We start from the raw sequence: 22,242 nt of genomic DNA, 5'->3' as shown, positions 1-22,242 counted from the left end.
ATCTTGCTTTTGAGACTTTGTAGCTTTGCATCTATGCCCAAGTTAGCTAACCTATCTGAATCTCATATTGCTCACCTGTCAAAGGTAGGTCTATAATATTTGTAGTACCTACCTTTTTTGTTTGTTTCTGTCTCAGTGATTTCATCACCATATAGAATCCCTAGTGAGGAAATCCCCTTTACTAAAACAGTTATTTGAATATTGTGCAACTTATACTTTGAGAGAGGTACCTGAAACACTGGTGAGGCTTGCCCAGAATCACACAGCAAGTATGGACTTAATCAAAATCTTGTTGACTCCAAGGCTGGCTCTCAATGAACTACTATCACAGTGTTATTTGGAAGGAAGTATTTTTTTTTAATATCATTTAAATACTTCTGGCATTTGATCTGGTCTTTATCAATAGATTTCTTATTCTAGTGATAGTATGGATTGAAAGTGGAAAGAACTGGAAGGAGGAATATTTAACCTGGAAAAGATATGATTTAGGAAGATATGATACTCAAAAACTTGGGTACTGCCACTGACTCTTCCATGACCCCTGGGCCTCACTTTTGCAGTTTGACTAGGTTTCCTCTATTGACCAGTTCTAAATGTATGATCCCATGAGTCTTCTGCTGACATAGATCGCCATACCTTCCATGCTTTAGTAAACGATCTTTGTGAGTTACAGTGGCCAACAAATTCATCCATCTTTTGACAACTTGGTGATGAGGCTCTCTTACCTTGGTTAGGCTTTTCCTTGGACAATACTACATCATGCCTATGCTCACAGCTTGGTAGACCTTCAAGAACACAGACTGCCTCCAGACAACAATGACGCACCAGAGTAGGACTTTAATTGGTTAGGGAGTAGAAAGCAAGATAGAAATTCTTAAAGATTCAGAAGATTGTCATGTGGAAGAGGGATTATATTTGTCCTACCTAACCCTGGATGGCCAAATTAACATCAATGGGACTGGTATTGAGCTGTGGAAAGAGCAATGGATTTGTAATCAAAGGTCCGGTGTTCAAATCCTGGCTCAGCTTCTAATCAGTGGATAAGTCAGGGGACCTCTCTGGATCTCAGTTTCTTTAACTGTAAACAGAGGAGTTGGAATCAGGTCATCTTTAAGTTTCCTTCCAGCCCTAAATCTTATGAATTTGTAATAGGGAGACAAATTTAGGTTCAATTCCATGGAAGAACTTCTTAATGATTGAGTTTTTCACAAATGGAATGGGTTGCTCCCCATCACTGGAGGTTGTCAAACAAGATGATCACTTAACTGAATTGAAAAACTTTAGATCACTTATTTTTAGAATTCTATGATTTGAATTTATTGTCATCCATAGCCTGTTTCACTTAACCAGAAAGAACTGAAGTTGTTTCAAGAGCCCCAACCAGGATATATTTGGCAAAGCTATGTTGTCTTAACACCAATTCTTTGCAATCCTATCCTGGATCATGAATAGATTTTTATGTAGTTGTTTAATTTGCATGCTTAAATACATATGTATATTGTTCACTTGTTCCAATCATGTCTGACTTTTCTTGATGCTTTTTGGGGTTTTCTTGGCAAAGTCATTGAAGTGGTTTACCATATCCTTCTTCCAGAGCATTTGACAGATGAGGAAACTGAGGCAAACAGGGTTAAGTGACTTGCCCAGGGTCACATAGCTAGTAAGTGTCTGAGGTCATATTTGAACACAGGTCTTCCTGACTCCAGATCTGGTCTTCTATTTGCTGCAACACCTAGTACACATATATACACACATATGTTTAGGCAACTACACATACATCTATTTATGGATTAACTCTCCTGCATGTATTAATTTTTATTTCAGGCATCAGTGATTTCAGTGGTATGGGTGCTCCCTTCATTGATGTACATCCCAGTTTTTCTATACTTTAGTAGATTATCTTTGAAAGTTCTTGTGGCTAAAAAATGTGTCATGTGTTAGTCAATTTTCTGGTGAGGAGTATCCTAACCAGGCTTGTTCTTTGATCACAGACTGTCATTAATGGGCTCAAGGGTTTTTCAGCTAAGTAGACCCTGCTAGATTTGGGTCTCTGATGATTTAGCTTTTAGGAACCCAGCATTACTACCTGTGAGGCATCAGAGTAATACTTTATTGGATAGTATGTGTGTATGTAAACATATCTATTGGCCTACCTCTGTGTGCACATATGTATACCTACATATATGTATGTAGGTGTACATATATATTAAGTATATATACAAACAACCACACCATTTATTTATTTAGGAGGGAGCAAATACGGTTCCCCTTCCAATTCCTCTCTTCCCATTATAAAATATTTGCAGAGTAGTCTTTAAATCAAAGGACCTATCTAAATTAATGTATTTGGTCTTAGAATGGATTATCTCACCTGGTTCTCCGTCACATGAACATTCTTGTGGTGGGAGGAAGAAGACTTAACTCATTTTGTCCCAGCTAAACAGCCTTCAGGGAGGAAAGGAAGCAGGGAGGAGACTACACAAAGTCTTCACTTTCAGGAGCCCACTGAGATTTGACCTCTGGATCTAAAGCCTTCTGAAGGCTGCCAAAAGAGTCAGAGGGGCCGGTAGAACAAAGAATCCAAGTTCCCCCAAATAGCAGAAAAGTGGTCTTTTTTTTTTTTTTTGGCCAAGGAATTCTTCTATTCTCTCTCCTATTCTTAACACTGGAGAGCTCGAAGTCCTTTTTAAAGAACTGAGATGATCTGGAGCCTGTCCCTTTGGATGCTTGGGCAGCTTTTTCCTAGGGGCTATAAGGCAGACTAAATATCCATAAAGTATATTCTGAGTCTGTTTAGTGCCCCCCAGATGTGCTGAGAAGCAATTCAATCTTGCAAAGCAAGGATCTTGTTGTATACCATTTTGGCCATTTTTCAGCCCCCTCCACGCACAATGAGAAAGGCTTAGAAAATCGTTTATAACCAAACCACATAGTTTGCTCCAGGCTAGCCAAATCAACTGAAAAGAATACATATGCTCCAAGAATCTTCCAGGTACCTAGCAGTGATCTTGTCTTGTATCAGCACCTCTGGCTTTGCAGATAGGAGGTTTTCTCCATAAATGGAGGCAAGGGCTTAGAAAACAGAGGGCAGGGTAGCACCCAAATTAATGAGATCTCTTAAAACAAGCCCAACACCCTTGGCTTTCTGCCAGAACTCTTCATGCCACAGTTCATCTGGATTCCTATAATTCCTTTATGTTCCCATATCTTAATTGCCCATGGCTCTGTTGCCAATACAAACAGGATGGGGAAAGAGTGAACACCCTTAATGAATACCTCCACCAATGCTAAGAAACCACTGTCCTTTGAAACTCTAATATTCCTTGTAAGGAACTAAACCACCATCCTTTGAAACACTTAACGTTCCTTCTCTGGGAACCATATTTTCCTTCCTGGCAATCTTCTCCCCCATCTCCTTTATATTTTAGTTGCACGGGCAAGCATTTTTCCAAAAGAACAAATAGGCCTTCAGATACTTCAGATGACCCATTTTGAGATAGCTGGTTTAGTTCTGGCACTGAAAAAACAAACCCCCGCCAAAACCCCATCTCTTCCAGGTGCTAATGCTGTTTTCACAGATAGGAAATCTCTTCCTTTAACCTCATGTACTGCTTTCAGTTCTCACTGTGGGCCCTTCTGAATAGTTGCCTGGCCAGCCTGTGGCAGTTTGGGGTTTGACGTCCCCTTTTAGGGACCAGCTTATACTTTCCTTTTGTCTAGTTGGGGAAGGAGGTGGCATTCCTCTCAGCTATTGCTGTTACTGATTGACAGTGCTGATAATAGGCTTTTTCTAGGGCACTGGTGGAAGAAGGACTCTTGTATCTAAAGCAAAATTAAGTAATGCATTTAATTCCTTAGGGTAACAAGGTGGGGTAATGGGAAATTTTGTGTGGTCTGATGAGGAGCAGAGGTTCTTTGTGGCCTAAAATAAGTGAATACCTGGTGTGAGGTAATAGGTTACATCTTTCACTGGTGTTGGAAGTTGAAATTATTGGCAAAAGGAGATTTAGGTATTGTGTGCAGCTTTTAGCTTTGGAGCAACAAGGGATCTTATAGGCCATATAGTTGAAGCCTCCTTATTTGCAGTTATGGAAACTAAAGACAGATTTTAAGTGACTTTCTCAAAGTCACGAGAGTAGTAAGTGGTAGAGTCTGGATTTGAATCTGGGACTTCTGATTACAAATCAAGTTCTTTTTCCACTTCAGCATGCTGTCTGCCTCAAACAATTCCTTTCCTGGTGGCCACTGCCCAAGAGTTTCATCTAATATTTACTCACTATTTAAGTTAGGAATCATAGAACATTAGAGGTGGGAGTAACTTTCTATCTAGTCAATCCCTCCCCCTCATTTTGCAGAGATAGGAGCCAATAGTGGAAATAACTTGTCCAAGGTCACACAGTTACTAAGTAGCAAGTCTGGGCCCTGAACTGAGCTTTTCATAGTAATAATGATGATGATGATATAGCATTTATATAGTGCCTACTATGTGCCAGACACCATGCTAAGCCCTTTATAAATATTATCTTGTTGGATCCTCACAACCATGCCGGAAGGTGGGTGCTATTATTATCCCCCTTTCACAGTTGAGGAAACTGAGGCAAGCAGAGGTTGAATGACTCACCCAGGGTCACACAGCTAGTAAGTATCTGGGGCGGCATTTGAACTCAGTCTTCTTGACTCTAAGCTCCAGCTCTATGCACTGTGTCACCTGGCTGTTCGTAGCATTGTAGAACCTCAGAGGTCATGTGGTCTACCAATCTATGCCTGAATAGGAATCCCCTTTGCAACATACCAGAAAGCTTTGCCTTGAAGAACTCTATCCAGTTAGTGGGAAGCTCACCCCCACCCCCAGGAGCCAATTACCTTTTTTTTGCATAGTTTTAGTTGTTAGTCTTCCTAATGAGCCTCCTGTATATCAGCCTTAAATCTGCCTCTTTGCATCTTCTCCCCATTGCTGCTAGCTCTCTCATCCAGGGCCAGATAGAACCCCCTCTTCCATGTGGGCTCTTGAAGACCCCCCAGAGGGTTTTCCTGACAAGTCATCCCTTTCCCAGGCTAAACATCCCCAATCCTTCCAGATTATCCTCATATGTTAGGCTCTCCAGGTCCCTTACTTGCCTCTTCTCACGCCCTCAAGTTTATCAGTGTCCTTCTTAAAATGTGTCACCCAGTACAAAATGATCCAGATGTGACTTCTGCAGAGCAGAGAACCACAAGCAGGAACTTCTCTGCTCTTTATTTATCATCTTAGAGATGCCCAAGATCATTCAGCCAATACTTGCCAGAGGTGGGATTTGAATGTGAGTCTCCTTTACTTACTCAGAGGCCTGCTCTCCAGCAAACGATCAACAAATATTTTTAAGTGCCTACTGTGCGCTAGGCATTGGCATAAGCACTGGGGATACAAAACCAAAAATGAAACAATACCTTCCTCCACAGAGCTTAGAGGTCCTGGGGAGAGACAACATGTATACATATAAGCGTAGCCAGTGCATGTGCTCTGGCTCCCTCTCTCAGAACCCAGATGTCACATCTTCCTCCTAAAGTTCTAGGGAGTGACTGGAGTGTCTCTTTTCTACTGCCATCAGCTTGGGGCCCCTCCATTTAAGCTTCCCCCATTTGTCAGGGGACCAATAACTAAGACCCAATCCTATTTAACAACTTACCACCAACTAGCTTTTACAGAGGGATACAGCTTCAAAGATAGAGCAGGAACAATGGTACAAACATTTGTAGTTCATCATTTTAGTCCCCCTAATCAACAAGACATGAGGTTAGTCTGATAGAACCTGTTCATGATGAGAACTGTTATTTGTGATCACTACTTTTCTAGGTCATCATGGACTGACTATACCTCCACTGTTAAGCTCATTGACCTATAGAACATTTGCCCTTCCCTTCTCAATATCTGTAGTACTTCCATTCTCTACGTTCTTTCAGAGATCACTGACAATGGCTCAACCAATCATATCCTCTCCCTTTCTCCACTCTCTTCACTGTTGCCTGGCAACTTGAATTTCTCCATTTAGGTGCTCTCTTAAAATTCTCCACTTATGCTGGTTAACTAACACTCTTAAAAAAAAACTCAAAATCATGACATGTGAGAATCAGGTGAAGGAACTAGGTCCATTTAGCTTAGAGAAAAAAAAAAGAAGTTTCATCGGGAGACAACAGCTGTCTTCAAGTATTTGAAAGACTCTCATGGGGAAGAAGGATTAGGCTTGTTCCACTTGGCCCCAGAGGATAGAACTCAGAGTACTGGTAGGACGTGTCAGAGAGGCAGATTTTGGCTCAATGTAAGGAAAAACTTTAACCATTAGAGCTTTCCAGTAGTGGAATGTTCTGCCTTTGCAGATACTTGGGTTCCCCCTCATAAAAGGCCTTTAAACAAAGGCCAAATGACCACTTGCCCAGAATGTTGTCGATGGCATTTCCACTTAGGTATGGATTGGACTAGATGGCCCCTCCAGGCCACTTTCATCTCTGAACTTCAAGCCTTTACTCTAGCTTGAGTTTTGATGAGGGTGTGACACGCTACTCATAGGCAAAGCAGTCATGTAGATCAGTACACTTCCTGAAAGAAAAATGAATCAGGTTACAACCAAGAAAGAACAATGAGAGCGCCAGTCCATAAGTGCTAAATACCTTTAAGACTTTAAATTGTACCACTAATGTGATGCAGGAAGGACTGGAGAATTTTTTCCCCTACTACTTTTTAGAAATAATTAAGGTCTTAAAAATTACTTTCTTAAGCAAACCTAAAAAGTTGGAGGTTAGAAATTATAATCCTAATTCTGCCTTTGTTATCTCATGAGACCTTAGAAATATTCTGAGCTTGAGTTTCTCCGTATGTGGAAAGCATCTTTACTTCTCATCTGAGAACAGTAATAATGTGATATATGCAGGGCTCTCTAGTCCATTAATTAAATTCACATTGATTCTATTTTTCCCTATTTTACCTTTTTGGAGATTGAGTATAATTCTAGAATTGGAGTTTGTGCAATTATTCCCCTTACAGTAGAGGTGGTGGGGTGATTGTGGTGGTCAGAAGGCCTCCCTCTCGAAGAAGCCAAATAATGAGTTGCTGCCACTGAATGTCCATGGTAGTCATAAAATTTAGAAAGAAGAGAGGGAAGAAAGACAAATTGCTTTAATATTCTCCTCTGGAATATAAGAAAGTGAGATTAAATGATTCTGAAAGTCTCTCCAAGTTTTAGGGGCAAATATTTCTAAAAGAGAATAAAAGACAAGGAAAGGGGAGGGGGGAAACAAGAGCAGACAAATAAAAGATCAGCATATAGTTGGGTGGGAGCAGAACTGCAGAATACAAACAGGAGTTGCTTTAGGGGGTACCCACTGACAGTAACTCCTCCATATTTTAGGGAATAAACCCTCCTAGCCACTCTAAAGATCATGAGTTAGTGTGTTGTGGTAGAAAGAATGTGAGCTTGGGGGCAGAGGACCTGAGTTCATAAGGACCCAAGCTCAAATTTTGCCTCTGATCTTTGCTACCTGTGTGATCCTGGGTAAGTGGTTTAAATACTCTGGACCTCATTTTTCACAATGCTAAAATGAAGGGATTGGATTAGATAACTTTTTAGCTCCATTTTAGCTCTAGACCTAATATCCTATATTCATTCAGAGCCAACTAGGCTATGAGGAGCCAAATGTTCCATTTCCAGATTACTATCTCTTTTCTGAAGCCATCACCTACCAAGGCTTGGCAGCTCAACAGCAGTCATCTGCCTCCCCATTAAAGGACTGCAAGACTCCTCTGTTTGACTGCATAACCCATGTTTCTTTGCTGAAAAGTGATATTCATTGGTGCCCACAGGTTGTCCTACCTTTGACCATTGGGATCAGTTTAATGGACATCGTAGGATTCAGTCAGTCATTCAGGGCTGACTTGGACCCATTTGCTTGATGTGCACAAGGAAAGCTACTTATAATGGTTTTTCCTGGAGTGTTCAGAGGAGGACCTGGTCCCCTACTTCACCGGTCCCTGTAGAACCCACCATCACAGGCAGTGTGAGGGGCTGGGTTGCATCAGTTGTGTGTCGTTGCAATTAGGCACGTCCTTGCCAACGCATTGTCGAGTTTGACACATTCCCAGCCTTGGAGGCTCACGCCTTAAATTACAGATGCTGTACTGCTGTATTACATTTAACAGGGAAGGATGGTCCAAGCAGCAAACAGAAACCACTGTTGATACACTGTTTATTTCTCAGTCATTTTGTGTTAAATCACTGTGACTTGAATGTCAGCACAGCTTGGGATGTGGTAGTGAAATCAAACCCATACCCAGCGTGCCAAGACAAATTTCAGAAAACCCCAAAACACAATTGTCTTGCTTTCTTGCTGGCTGTGTTTGTGCAAACATAGGCAGAGGTTGAGGTGATTGCACTCCCTGACCGCTACATGAGCAGCTTCATTTTCCTCCCTCCAGCGGGCTCCTAATGAACCCCAAACTACTTCCTCAGAGGCGGTGGAGGTCAGGAGTGAGAAGTTGCCACTCCCCTGAGGCATGTCAGAAGTCCATGCCAATCCCTAGAGAGCCGCAGGGAGAGTTCAGCAGTTTATGGAAAGATGAATATCAGTGCTGTACTACTTATATCAGGAGGGCTCTGGATGAGAGACACAGATGGCCACCCTGAGGACTGGAACTGGGGTAAGAAGGTCTGGGAAGTTTGACAGGGAGTCTCAAAAATCTCCAAAAGGCACTGACAGGAGTACAACACAGAGTGAACTGAAACCACTTCTTAATTGCTTTTATGCTGAGGTCACTAATTACCTTGTAAGGACCCAAACTGACAGAAGATTTTTTTATGTATATATGTGTCCTCAATTCAATGGGTTCATTTTCTTGGGTTTGTTGGATTAGTATGCAAATATATAAATTAAAAATTTGGGGCCTCATGGAAGGATCTTAGAAAAGGCCTCTTTAAATATTGTTGGATGCAAAATGAAACATCTTTCAGGTGAAGGAAGCCCTCCATGGCCTTTCCTACAGTCCAAAGCTTTTTGGATGACATTTATGCTATTTCTTAAAGGTGTCCTTGTATTACCCAAAGAGGATGTCAGCCAGGGTAAGGAGCCTATGTGAAGAAGTCACAATGGGATGAGCATTTCAGTGTGAGGACCATGCATATTTTTTTCCCTTGTGTAATGAAAGCATTTTAGGATATAAGATGTTAAGGGAAACCTCATAGAATGACAGATTAAGAGCTATAAGGAACCTTAGAGGCCACCTAGTACAAACCACCTCATCTACAGAGTAGGTACCCGAACTCATGTTGCAATGAAAGAAGGATTCAAACTTAGGTTTTCTCACTCTGAATCTAGTGTTCTTTTCCCTATAACACACTGCCTCTCCTTCCTAATAAGCCATTGTGGTAGTTAATTCAAATTCTGGGCATAGTTTAGTAATAATAAAAATAATAGGTAGCCTTTATATGGCACTATATAGTTTGAAAAATGCTTTACATATATTAACTCATTTGATCCTCACCAACCACCCCAGGAAGGTAGGTGCTTTTATTATTATCCCCATTTTACAGTCAAGGAAACTGAGGCAAATAGGTTTAGTGACTTGATCAGGGTCACATAGCTAGTAAAGTGTTTGAGCTGAAATCTTCCAGACTCCAGGTTTATTGCTCTCTGCCCTGTACCACCAGGCTGCCCAAATGTTCAAAGGAACAGAATCTTACATGACTACCAGAATGAAGGTCAGAAACACAGGAGTCCAAAAGACCAAGGTAAGAGTAGCAGGGAAAACCACATGGTTCTGACTCATAGAATAGGACTAGAAAGACAGAGCTCAGTAGATCAGTAGATGAGAGAATGTCTTGGGAGAGTAAAAAACCTGGATTCACCTGGTCATAGCTTTTCCTTCACATGACATTGGCTATAAGTTTAACCCTTTCTTGCTCAATCTGTTTTCTTATAGAGTGCTTCAATGGGAGAGAGTCTTTTGCTATATTGTGGGGGAATATGCTGTTGGGGAATTTGGATATGAGGGCAAGTATATGGAAGAAAAGAGGAACAGTATTGAAAAAAGGAGGCAAAGACAAGGGGAGAGAATGAAAAATTCTGTTTATGCTTTTAATAAGAGATGAACAGAAGATAAATTGGAGGTATAGAAATTTTATTTGTTTATTTGGTTTCCAGAAAAATAGTGGTAAATCATTTCTCCAGTTCCTAGAGCCATTCCTTTTATTTCATGGTTTCCAGACCTATCACCAGTCTTGTGTTAAAACTTCAGTTTAATTGTATTTATTATCCACACTCTCCATGTATTTTCAATTTCCATTTCAAGCATAAATTCCCTTTGGTCAGTTTGACAAGTTGTTTTTTTTCTCCCATTCAGTAACCATTCATTAAGCACTTACCTGGTGCCAGACCCTGAGCTATGCACCAGAGATGCAAAGATAAACCCAAATAAGCCTTACCCTCAGGGCCCTTACATTCTCCTAGGTCAGACATGGGCTACCTGGTCCACATGAGGTGCACTTCTTCCCTCACTAGGAACCGGATCCTCTGGAGTCACAAACCCTATGCCAGAAATATCAAACCTTCATCTTTAGCACCACGTTTGGATGACAGGGGAAATGCCATGATCAGGAATGTTGTTTTTGAGCTCATCCATTGCCTTCTGGCTGTTTTGAATCCTGTGAGTTTTCCACTTGTTCTGTTGGGGCCTGTGTTTGTACACTTCCTGAAAAGGCGTTGTTGAAGCACATGCATTCACATATATACACACAAACCCACGCATGTATATATTTATACAGACATACATGTACACATGTGTCTACTGCATATATGTATACAGACATATATTTGCAGTGTACATAATACATACATCTATTTATACATACACACATATAGATACACATTGTGCATATATACACACACACATACACATATTTATAAATGTATATGTTGGGTTTTTTTAAACATGATTTCATTGGTGTAAGGAATTCCTAGTGAGGAAACTGATCCTATCAATGCATATCAGTACCTGCTCTGACACTTCTACTCTTGGAAAGGTACCTGGGGCATTTAGAAGTTGAGACTTGTCCAGGATCACACATTTACTTCCCATAACATAGAGAAATTCCTATAGTCTAGAAAATGCCCTGGACTTTGAATCACAAAATCTGAATGTGAATGTTGACATATTAGCTTTGTGAACTTTGTTGAGTTGCTTAACTTTATTGAACCTCCATTTCCTCACGTGTAAAAGGGGGATAGAAATATAGAACTTGCCTCATAGGGTTGTTAGGAATATCTCAAAAAGTAACGTATTAAAAGGTAAGGATTCAAAAAAACAACCACCATTTTTAGATCTGTCTACCTTGTCTTAAATCTTCAATTGCAAGAAGAGATTTAAAAAGTCATTCACCTTCTTCCCTGGAACTTTAGCATCACTATATACACATACATATCTTTATGTATATGTATATATGTATGTATATGTGTATATGTGTGTATTTTATATGCATACACACATATAAACACACATTCTAGTATTTGATAATATTTCACAATATTGTCGTGAGGCACAAATAAGAACCTGTTAAATACATTGTAAACTTTTAAGCACTGTGTGTATATGTATGTATTATATATATACATATATATATATACACACAAACATGCCTGTCAATTGTTATCATTGTTGTTATTTTTCTGATGAACTTATTTGGCAAAAGTAGATAGTGGTTAGTGGTAAGTGTTCACAGGCTCACCTGGATACCTGGTGCAGGAAATCAGAATACTTAGTAGTGCGGTAGACATGCCAGTTCTATGGTATAAGGGGATGAGTACCCCTCATCAGTCACTGTGTATTTGAAGCTTTGGAGCCATTAATGAGATTTGGAGACTCTTAGAGACTGTGCATCCAGGTGCTACAGTGGCTAGAGTGCTGGACCTGGAGTCAGGAAAACCTGACTTGAAACCAGATCTTAGATACTTCCTAGCTGTGTGGCCCTGGGCAAGTCACTTAACTTCTATTATCTCAGTTTTTTCACATGTAAAAAAAGGATCAATAATAATAATGGCCTTCCATTATAATAAAATATATAACAAATATAAAATATATTTATAAATATTATATATTATGTATAATATTATTATATATAATACATAATAAACATAACCTTCCAATAATAAAAAATAACCTTTGGGGGGATCAAATGAGATAATATTTGCAAAGTGCCTTATAAAAGTTAAAATGCTGCAAAATGCTATTATTATTATCTTCCGTATTGTATAGATCATATTAGAAAAATAGGGCCATAGATTGAAATCAGGAAGGGTCATCTAAAGCAATCCCTTCATTTTACAGATGAGGGACTAAGGCCCAGAGAATTGAGGTGCTTTATGAACTAGGGTCATAGAAGTAACAAGTGGCAGAGCCAGTATCTGAACCCAGAGCCCCTGACTCCAGGTCCAGTTGTTCCTTTTACTACATCATACTTCTGGTTGTTCAGAATTCCCAGGTTTACTGTCTGTGGGAATATCTTATTACTTACTATAGAACTAACTCCAGTGGGGCCACAGTTCTCTTCTTTTTCATATCCTTCTATTCTCTTGTTGTTCAGTCATTTCAGCAACGTCTAACTCTTTTTTTGTTTCTTTATTTGTTTTTGCTTTTTGGAGGGGGGGAAGGCAGGGCAGTTGGGGTTAAGTGACTTGCCCAAGGTCACACGGCTAGTAAGTGTTAAGTGTCTGAGGTTAGATTTGAACTCAGGTCCTCCTGACTCCAGGGCCAGTGCTCTATTCACCTAGCTGCCCCACTTTGTGACCTCATTTGGGGTTTTCTTGGCAGAGACACTGGAGTGGTTTGGAGCCTTTTCCTTCTCCAGCTCATTTCACAGATAAGGAAACTGAGGCAAACAGGGTTAAATAATTTACCCAGGGTCACACAGCTAGTAAGTGTCTGAGACCAGATTTGAACCCAGTAAGATGAGGTCACTGAGTCACAAGTATAAGACATTTAGGCTGGGCAAGACCTACATATACCCACATGAAAAGAGTAAATGAGACAGTCTATGGTAAACTGTTGTGAACTTTAAGCAAGTGAGACTGTATATGATAGCAGGACTGGATTGATTGTTTCTAAGTACAGGTATTTTGCTCCTGAAACAGCCATACCTTGTCTATCAATGTGAACTGGTTCCATGAAAGCCTAATACAAAGCAAAACAATGGCTGAAGAAGTGTTGGCAGGAAAGGAAGTAGGGAGCCAAGTGGGAGGAAGGAAGGAGCAGTATGTCATTTTTAACATAATAGGAAATAACCTCAGTTGAGGCAGTATTATGCAAAGTCTGCAATTATCCTGGTAACCATTCCTACTAAACTCTAAACTGCTTCAGAGAAAGAGGCATGTCTTTTCTTAAGTTTATATCATCCCATCAACTAACAGAGTGCTCTGTAAACAGTTAGTACTTAATCATTGTTGAATAAAATTTCCTTGAATTCCCTCTGACTATTATGACCATTTAGAAGACCATGAAGAAGCCCACCTGTTTCTTAATATACTTATTTAATTAATATACTTAATAATTGTTGAATAAAATTTCCTTGAATTCCCTCTGACTATTATTAAGACAATTTGGGTTCCCACCTGTTTCTTCATCTTGTTTCACAAAGCCTGAATCTGGAAATCAGTGTTTGAATAAGGAAGAATTATTCTAGTTTTTTTTTAATACCACCCAACACAAGTCACACCAGTTGCATTCCTGAACACTGACCATTGACTACCTACTGTTTTGTATCTAGGAAGGGAATGTGGGAGGTTAGGGGCTATTAGGGGCTTACTGGTGGCAAAAGAAGCAGAATTAAGGGTCGAAAGAGAAATTTTAAAAGGACTGAGGGAATATTTGTTTGACTGGAGTGAGGAGAGTATTAAGTGCAGGTACTAGCAAAGGTTAGGGCCAAGAACCTGGTGACTTGTGATCAGAAAGGACCTGAGCATAGAGCTGTATAGAACAGTATGGAGAGTTCTCATTCCAGAAGGGGAAAAAAACTAGTTCTTGGAGAAAGGCAGAGGAAAAATCTTCATCCCTCCAAGTCTTGCTGGGTGGATGAGTGATGCTCAAGTCATTAAATCCCTACCCTGCCCATCTGGGCCCCTGAGCAGGGGGAGTGGGCCTCAGAAGTCCCAGCAGTGTCCTGACAGGCCTGTTTTGGTCCTCCCGCACGGAGCATCCAGAAAGCTTTCCAGAGGGTTAGGGCAGGGTCAAAGAAGTGGGCCAAAAGCAATTAGCTGAGAGGGTTTAAAAAAATTTTTTTTTCCAACCTTGAGACATCAGGTTGTTCAAGTTCTTCAGACAGGCAGGGGGCTTCTGACCCTATAGCAAATGACAGCAGGGGAAAACAGCAACCAAAATGTTGAAAGTGGTAGACAGTCATTCAGTCAACAATATTTATTGAGTCCCCACTGTGCTCTGAGCCTGGAACTGGGCTGGAGGGTAGGTTGACTGTTGTCTCAGCATGTGCATCCCACCACTGCAACAGGACCCAAGCAGGGAGCTGCTAGCCTCTGGCAGGGCCGCACAGCAGTCTTTCCACCTTATGTATAAACTGCTTCTACTCATAAAATAAAGGGGTAGGGGGTGGGAAGAAATCTGGGTTTGTGTTATCAGGGAGTTATAATATAAACAAGGCTAAATGGTTATAATAGCCAGAGGGGGAGAGGGCCCTTTGCCAGTGTATAGAGAACATAACAACTGCACTTAATAACAATCAAGCTACTCCTGTAAATATTTGCATATAAGGGCTTCAAAAGCTCCAAAGCCCAAGACAGGCCATTTGGGTGATTTGCTTAGAAAGAGGGAGAAAAAAAAATTGACCTGCTGCTCCCAGGCAGCCATAATAAGAGAGAGTGTGGGCAGAAGACCAGAAAGGAAAAGAAAAACCCTCTAAAGTTTAATAAACACAAAAGAGAATAAAAATAAATCTGCAGAGCTTTTATTTACAAACCTTGATGGAAGGAGAAGATAGAAGCTTATGGTGTGTGGGGTAGGGATGGGTGTAGGAGAAGGATTGTGTTTGTCCATGTGCTGCTGGCCAGTAAGGTTCCATTGAGAGAAGAAGGGGGGTGGGGGGAATAAAAGACAAGACTTGTTTACTTTTCCTGACAACAGGAAACATATTAAATTAGTTCCACTCCTTAAAGATGCTCTTTCAAAGAATGCTTGCAGCTCCTGCTAGCTAATAGTGAGAGGCCCCACACTGCACAATAAAGGCTGCTGTTCACTAGGGGACAGTTTCTCAAACAAACTTTAGAGAGCCTATATGATATGTCACATATGTCCCGAGGCACTGCACTGCCTTGTCTCTGGCTGCTTGCCTGTCCTCATGGCCTCCTCCTTGCCTGAGCTGGCATGGTTGGGACATAGGCAGAGCAACAGAATGTGTGTGTGTGTGTGGGGGGGGGGTTTGGGGGAGGGGAAGAGACAAGAAGGACAAGTGTTACCTGGTCACCTGGATCTGGGTACTGCCAGGGGGAGAGGTCTTGTCAGTAATAAAAGTAGGAGGCCTTTAGAATGCTGCAGGAGTCACTCACTAGCTGCCTGACCCCTCTGAGAGTTACTTAAGGTCTTTAAACCTCACTTTCCTCATCTATAAAATGGGAATAATTAAAGCATATACTTCATAGGGTTGTTGTGAGAATCAAATGAAATAATGTTTGTAAAATGTGAACTAACATAGAAATATCTACTCTTACATATACTAATATATGACTCGGGACATCCTGATGTGAAGTAGCATAGAAACAACAATATCAGCAATAACTATAGTAACAATGGAGCAGTGTGCATTTATGTCATACTCTAAGTCTTTGTGTAGTGCTTAATTATCTCATTTGATCCTCAAAACAAGGCTGTGAGGTAGATGCCATTGATTGTCCCCATTTCACAGATGAGGAGACTGAGGCAAACAGAGGTTGTTAAATGACTCACCTAGGGTTATGCAGCTATTAAACGTCTGAGGCCACATTTGAATTCATGTCTTCAGACTCCAGGTCCAGCTCTCTGTCCACTGTGTGCTGTGGCTGCCCAGGATGATAGATAGATAGATAGAAAGAATGAGAGAGAGAGAGAGAGAGAGAGAGAGAGAGAGAGAGAGAGAGAGAGAGAGAGCACTCACATGTATCAGATTAAGTTCTTCAAGTCACAAGACAAATGTCTGTCTGTCTGTCTATCTATCCATCCATCCATCCATCTATCTATCTATCTATCTGTCTGTCTGTCTGTCTGTCTGTCTGTCTGTCTGTCTGTCTGCCTGTCTGTCTGCCTGTCTGTCTGTCTGCCTGTCTGCCTGTCTGTCTGTCTATCTATCTGTCTATCTACCTGTATGTCTGCTGGTCCACTTATCTATCCTTGCCAATCAACCTCTCTCCTTATCTATCCCTATTTATATACTTCTGCCTCTTTCTATCTACTTATCCATCCCTATCTACCCATCTTTCTACTTAACCACCTACTTCTCTGTCTCTGTCTCTCTCTGTCTCTCATCTATCCCTATCTATCTACACTTACCCCTCTCCCCCGCACACATATCCTCCCCCCTCCCTTTCTAACTACTTGAGAGACAGCAGTGAGTAGAATAGGAAATAAGAGACCTACCTACTCTGTATCTGGAAGCCTGAAGTTGAAGATTTGCTTCTAATACAAAGTAGCTGGGTGGCTGGAAAAATTACTTAACTTTTCAGTGCCTTGGGCAACTGGCTTAGACTCTTAAGTTGCAGAACAGATTCCAGTCTGCATTGGTAGAATGGATTTCCTTATGACACCTCTCTGACCTCACAGAGTTTCCTATATAATCAAGTAAATGGTTATTTACTGATTCATGCTGTGATTCCATGGGTATGTTGAGCTTCCAGTTGGGAAACTGGTGCAAATCAGCTGTTATTCAGAAAGTTGTCAGGGGGCCCTAAGAATTCAAGTGACTTGTCCAAGGTCACATAGCCACTATGTTTTAGTGGTAGAACTTGGACCCAGGGCTTCCTAAGGCTGACCCTCCATCTGCTATGCCATGCTTGCTTTCAGTCGTGTCTGACTCTTCATGACCTCATCTGGGGGTTTCTTGGCAAAGATATTTGAGTGGTTTACCACTTCCTTCTCCAGTTCTTTTTATAGATGAAGAAACTGAGGCAAAGAGGATTAAGTGACTTGCCCAGGGCCACACAGCTAGTAAGTGTATGAGGCCAAATTTGAACTCAGGGAGAGGAATCTTCCTGACCCCAGGTCAGACACTCTATCCACTGTGCCACCTAACTGCCTTCTCTTGTGCTTCAGTTTTTGTTCTGTTCTGTTTTGTTTTATTTTGTTTTGCAGGGGAGAAGGCAGGGCAATTGGGGTTAAGTGACTTGGCCAAAGTCACACGTCTAGTGTTAAGTGTCTGAGGTCTGGATTTGAACTCAGATCCTCCTAATTCCAGGGCTGGTGCTCTGTTCACTGTACCACCTAACCACCCCTGTGCTTCAGTTTTACAAAGTACTTTTCCTCACTTCCTTACAGAGAAACCTTGTGAAGTTGGTTAGTATATAATAAATATTTTGTTGTTATTGTCATTTTTCAGTCATGCCTGACTCTTTGTAACCTCATTTGGGGTTTTCGTAGTGAAGATACTGGAGTGGTTTGCCATTTCCTTCTCCAGCTCATTTTATAAATGAGGAAACTGAGGCCGACAGGGTTAAGTGACTTGCCCAGGGTGATACAGCTAGTAAGTGTCTCTGACTGGATTTGAATTCAGGAAGTTGAATCTTTCTAACTCTAGCCCCAGTACTCTTTTCACTGAGCCACTTAGCTGTGATAATAAATATAAGTATTTTTATCTCCATTTTGCTAATGAGGAGATCTAAGACCACAAGAAATTAAGGTGCAGGATCTTTTGGGGAATTCATGCATGTTCAAAAGTTTAAGAAGGAAGTCAACATCTACTGAGTTCCCATTATTTACAGAGTATTGGTATATGTACATTATAGGAGTTACAAAAAGAGAATCTATTACCTCTTCCTTAAAGAGAACCTGTAGTCTTACCTGTAATACCTGTAAGAGAACCTGTAATCTCAGACTGAATAGGCCACAAAGTGATTTCTCTGGACACTGGCCAGATTATCGATATTCCAAAAATGTTCACCAAAGTGAAAATAATTCTCCAAATGGGGGCTGAAAAGAATAGAAAGGTTTTGTCTTGTTTGAAACTGGACACTATACCTAAAATTGAGTCTAAATGAATATCTTGCAAACTATGTTTATAATTGCTTAATGGATGCAAAATAATGAAATAATAGGAGCCAGGTAGAGTTCATAGGGAAAACAGAACCTGAGTTTCAAGTGAGGTTTTATAGAAAGAGGGAGTATGTCTCAGAAGATATCAGGGAATATCACCCACGGAATCCTAGGTTGGAGATGGAAAGGGTAAAAGATGGGATAGCTGTTGCAGAGCTGACCTAGGAGTCAGCAAGTCTTGGGCTCAAGTCCCAAAGTGGACACGTCCTGGCTGTATTACTTTAGGTAAATTACTTGACTTCTCATCATCCCAGGCAGCTTTCTAATGCTAGGATTCTCATCGTGTATGTGTGTGTGTGTGTGTTTGAGAAAAGACCAAAATACTGAAACCAGAAAAAGATGCAATATGCGGGCCTGGATAATGTTGAACATTTTGATGCCAAACTTTCAAGGAAAAAAAATACACAGGGCAAACTGCTTGCCATTACGAGCTATTTTCTTGGCACGTCCAATTAAAGTGTATGCAGGCCTGACAGGCATCGCCAGCCATCAACCCTGGCGCACTTGTTCCAGTTCATAAGTGTCTAGGATTTTCCACCATTCTTTCAGCTTTCAAAGGACAGGGTTAAACTGCATGCCCTCAAACAGAGTTCAAAATGGTTTGTTAATCTCTATTAATCTGTTATTCCCATAATCAAATGCACATGCTTATTTTTCCTGGTTAAGTCGTTAATGGTATTAAATTGGCAATTGGAACCCAAACCAGGCTGCAGATATTTTCCTTATGGCGTCTCTAGGGCTATCTTGTACTGTGGTCTTTTGGGAAGAACAATGAATTTTATCATTCTCAGTGACTTTCTTAACTCTTTACAGATGCCATCCCGCCCACTTTGTACAGGCCCTACTTTAGAATTGTCAGATTTGATGTCTCAGCGATGGAGAAGAATGCTTCCAACTTGGTGAAGGCAGAGTTCAGGGTCTTTCGGCTGCAGAATCCCAAGGCCCGGGTGTCTGAGCAAAGGATCGAGCTTTATCAGGTAAATTGTCTAGGATAGTTGGAATGATTTGTAACCTAATGAGAGAATTCTTTCTACAGCTTTGGCTTTTTCATCCAGTTTGGCCATCATATCAACTACATAATACATGAGTGTTTTATACCCTAGTATTGGGAAGCTGCATGGTACAGTAGACTTTGGAGTCAAAAGATCTGAGTTCAAATCCCAGAAATAACACTTAAAAATATAAAAAGAAATAATACTTACTGCCTGTGTGACATTGGCCAAGTCACTGTTTTTCTCCTCTGTCAAATGAGAGGTTTGGACTGGATGGTCTAATGTATAATCAGATCATGACAGAGATGCCTCGTTAATGAATATTCTGGGTAAAGAGCTTTTTCATGCTGAAGTCACATGTTTCTATAGAAAGAACAGTGGTCTGGGTTTCAAAAGACTTGGGTCCTAACTCTAACTCTGCTGCTTATTAGCTATGAGTCAGTTGAACTTTCTGTTCTATTTTCCTTAATTTTAAAATGGTAAAAATACTACCTGCCCTAACTACTTTACAGAGTAGTTGGTAGGATCAGATAAGATAAAGAGTCTTAATATCAAAGTGAAAGCATTTTTTCAGCGGTGCAACAATCCATGTGTTTATGTTTATCATAATTAGTATTATTCAGTCTCTTGAGGGGACACAACAGATTGATAGTTTTCTGGCTTAAGTACATTACGGCTATATAATTCCTTCCAAAAATCATCCCTAATTTTGGGATAGTCTTGTCCCCAAAGCAGAAGGGGCATGAGTCAGAGAAATAAAAACTACTTGGAGGGTATAGAGAGGGGTGACTGGGTCTGTAAGGGAATCAATCAATCAGTCAATCAACAAGCATTTATGGAATGCCTGCCTTCAGGGGCTGGGGATACAAATATAAAACTGATATAATGCTGCCCTCTATTCTACAGGAAAAGCAAAGGGACTGAAAAAGGAGGAAAGATGTAGGGGAGAGAGATGAGGAGGGGAGGGAAGAGAGGAGGGGGTTTGGGAAATGGCACCAAGAGGAGACAAGGAGGTGAAGGGCAAAGGAAATGGGCAGAGAGAGGAAGTAAAGAAGAAAGGGGGGTGGACTGAAAGGGGAGAAGGCTTTCTTTTTCTCATGGAGGTATAGAAATCTTCACCCCCCCCCACTTCTGATGCCCTGAAATACATCCCTACATTTCCTTTGGTAAGAAAGTTTCTGATAAAAGGAAATATATAATTTGGATACATCCACTTCATTACTGGATATTATATTTCGTTATTGTGATTATGAGCATTATTATTGGGAACCATTAAAAGTCCTCAACAAAACTACCTTTTGACACGTAATGAACAGGGCTGAAGTCTTTCATTGGCGGTAAGAGAGCTATTCTCCCATAAGCTGTCTGGCCAGACTTGAAGGTCAGCTGCTCCAGAAGGTGTGTTCTGTGATGGGGATGATGGGGATGTAATTAAGAATAGCTGACATTTATGTAGCTCTTCAAAGTTGGCGGAGCATTTTCTATGCATGAGCTCATTCAATGCTCACAACAACCCTGGGGGGAAGGGCACCATCATCATCATCATCATTATTATTCTTACTCCTCTGTTACCAGTGAGGAAACTGAATTTCAGAAAAGTTCAATGACTGGCCAAAGGGACAAAGAACATAGCTTGTAGGTATGAAAAGCAGGAGTCAAACCCAAGTCTTTCCAACTCCAAGGCCACTGTGTTATCCATCAAACTATATCATCTCTCATCATTAAAATAGAACATGAAGAAAAGGGGGGTGGTAATTTATTTTACTAAGCAATAAAACCTCATTTGGCTGCCTTATGACTTGTAATCTGTGTTCATTTAAATGGGCACCATTTTTACTTTATCTATGGGAGAAAAGTTTGTCAAGTAGATTGATTCTGTTTATATTCTATCAGAATTTGAATACAAACTATTTTCTATCAATAATTTACATTCACATCATTGATGGTTGATTGGAAAACAGTTTTCATCTGTTCAGTGAAGTGGGTCCCAAAGGATTTCTACTTGGCAACATTTTGTAAATCCAGCAATGCTTTCCTACTCTACATTCTTGAAAATGATAGAATTTAATTTCTTTGAAAACATTAAAAAATCATGAATTCATCCTGATCTCTCCCCCACAATCTTTACTGGGCTCAATAAATCTTTGTCTTCCCTCTTTTCTCAGTGTTGTCTGGGGAAGGAGAAAGAGAAGGGATATTAGAACAGACAGCAAAAACTCTTGGAAGAAAAAGTAAACACCTCAGAGATTATTTAGTGCTTGTCTGCTCTCTCTTCCATTTTATAGATGATGAAAATGGAGTTAAATGAAAGGAGGACTACCTGATTTGCCCAGAATTAGAACTCAGATCTAGCTCCGAGGCTGGTGAACATTCCATGACATTATATGGCCATGAACAATTACTGTGACAAACATAGACCTGTATGAGTATTGATTGTTGAGATCAGTTTTACTCCTAACCTTTATTTCAAGTTATTGAGGGTGAATAAAACAATTGAGAATAAGAAAATGAATAGAATGGACTGTCTTTTGGGCCAATGAGTTTCTTATCCCCAGAAGAATTCAAGCAAAGGCTGGATGACCACTTCCTAGGGATATTATACAGAGAGGGGATTTTTGTACCTAGTGAGAGGTTTCACTAGATGGTCTGCCAACCCCTTTTACTCTTAGATTCTATGATTTTCTGTCTCTGGGAGTGATTAACTATTTTGGAAGAGCTCAGACATTGCTGGTGCTTGTGTTCCTTATTTGTTCGTAAATGCTGATGCATTCCCATTTGCCCCATTGGAGGCATCATAAGACAGGCTCCCAAACCTACCCTGATTAGGTCATTTTGATGCCAATGACAGCTAATGTTCACATAGTATTTTAAGGTTTACAAAGCACTTTGCATGTGTTCTCATTTGATCTTCATAACAACCTTGTGAGAGAGGTGCTATTATTGTCCCCA

At 40.6% G+C, this 22,242-nt stretch overlaps 1 protein-coding gene across 1 annotated transcript in view; it reads left to right on the top strand.

The window, feature by feature from the left end:
• TGFB2 (transforming growth factor beta 2) overlaps positions 1–22,242 on the top strand; it is a 103,830-nt gene that overhangs the window by 53,126 nt on the left and 28,462 nt on the right. The window contains exon 2 of the mRNA XM_069066018.1: positions 19,115–19,278. Coding sequence (XP_068922119.1) covers positions 19,115–19,278 — 164 coding nt within the window. The remainder of the gene's footprint in view (positions 1–19,114; positions 19,279–22,242) is intronic.

This window comes from Petaurus breviceps, unplaced genomic scaffold (genome assembly GCF_028583685.1).
Source record: "Petaurus breviceps papuanus isolate PSGF00001 unplaced genomic scaffold, PetGlider_PUasm1.0 90702, whole genome shotgun sequence".
Lineage (NCBI taxonomy): Eukaryota > Metazoa > Chordata > Mammalia > Diprotodontia > Petauridae > Petaurus > Petaurus breviceps.
The sequence above is the reverse complement of the archived record's forward strand: the minus strand, read 5'-3'. Positions and strand labels throughout refer to the sequence as shown.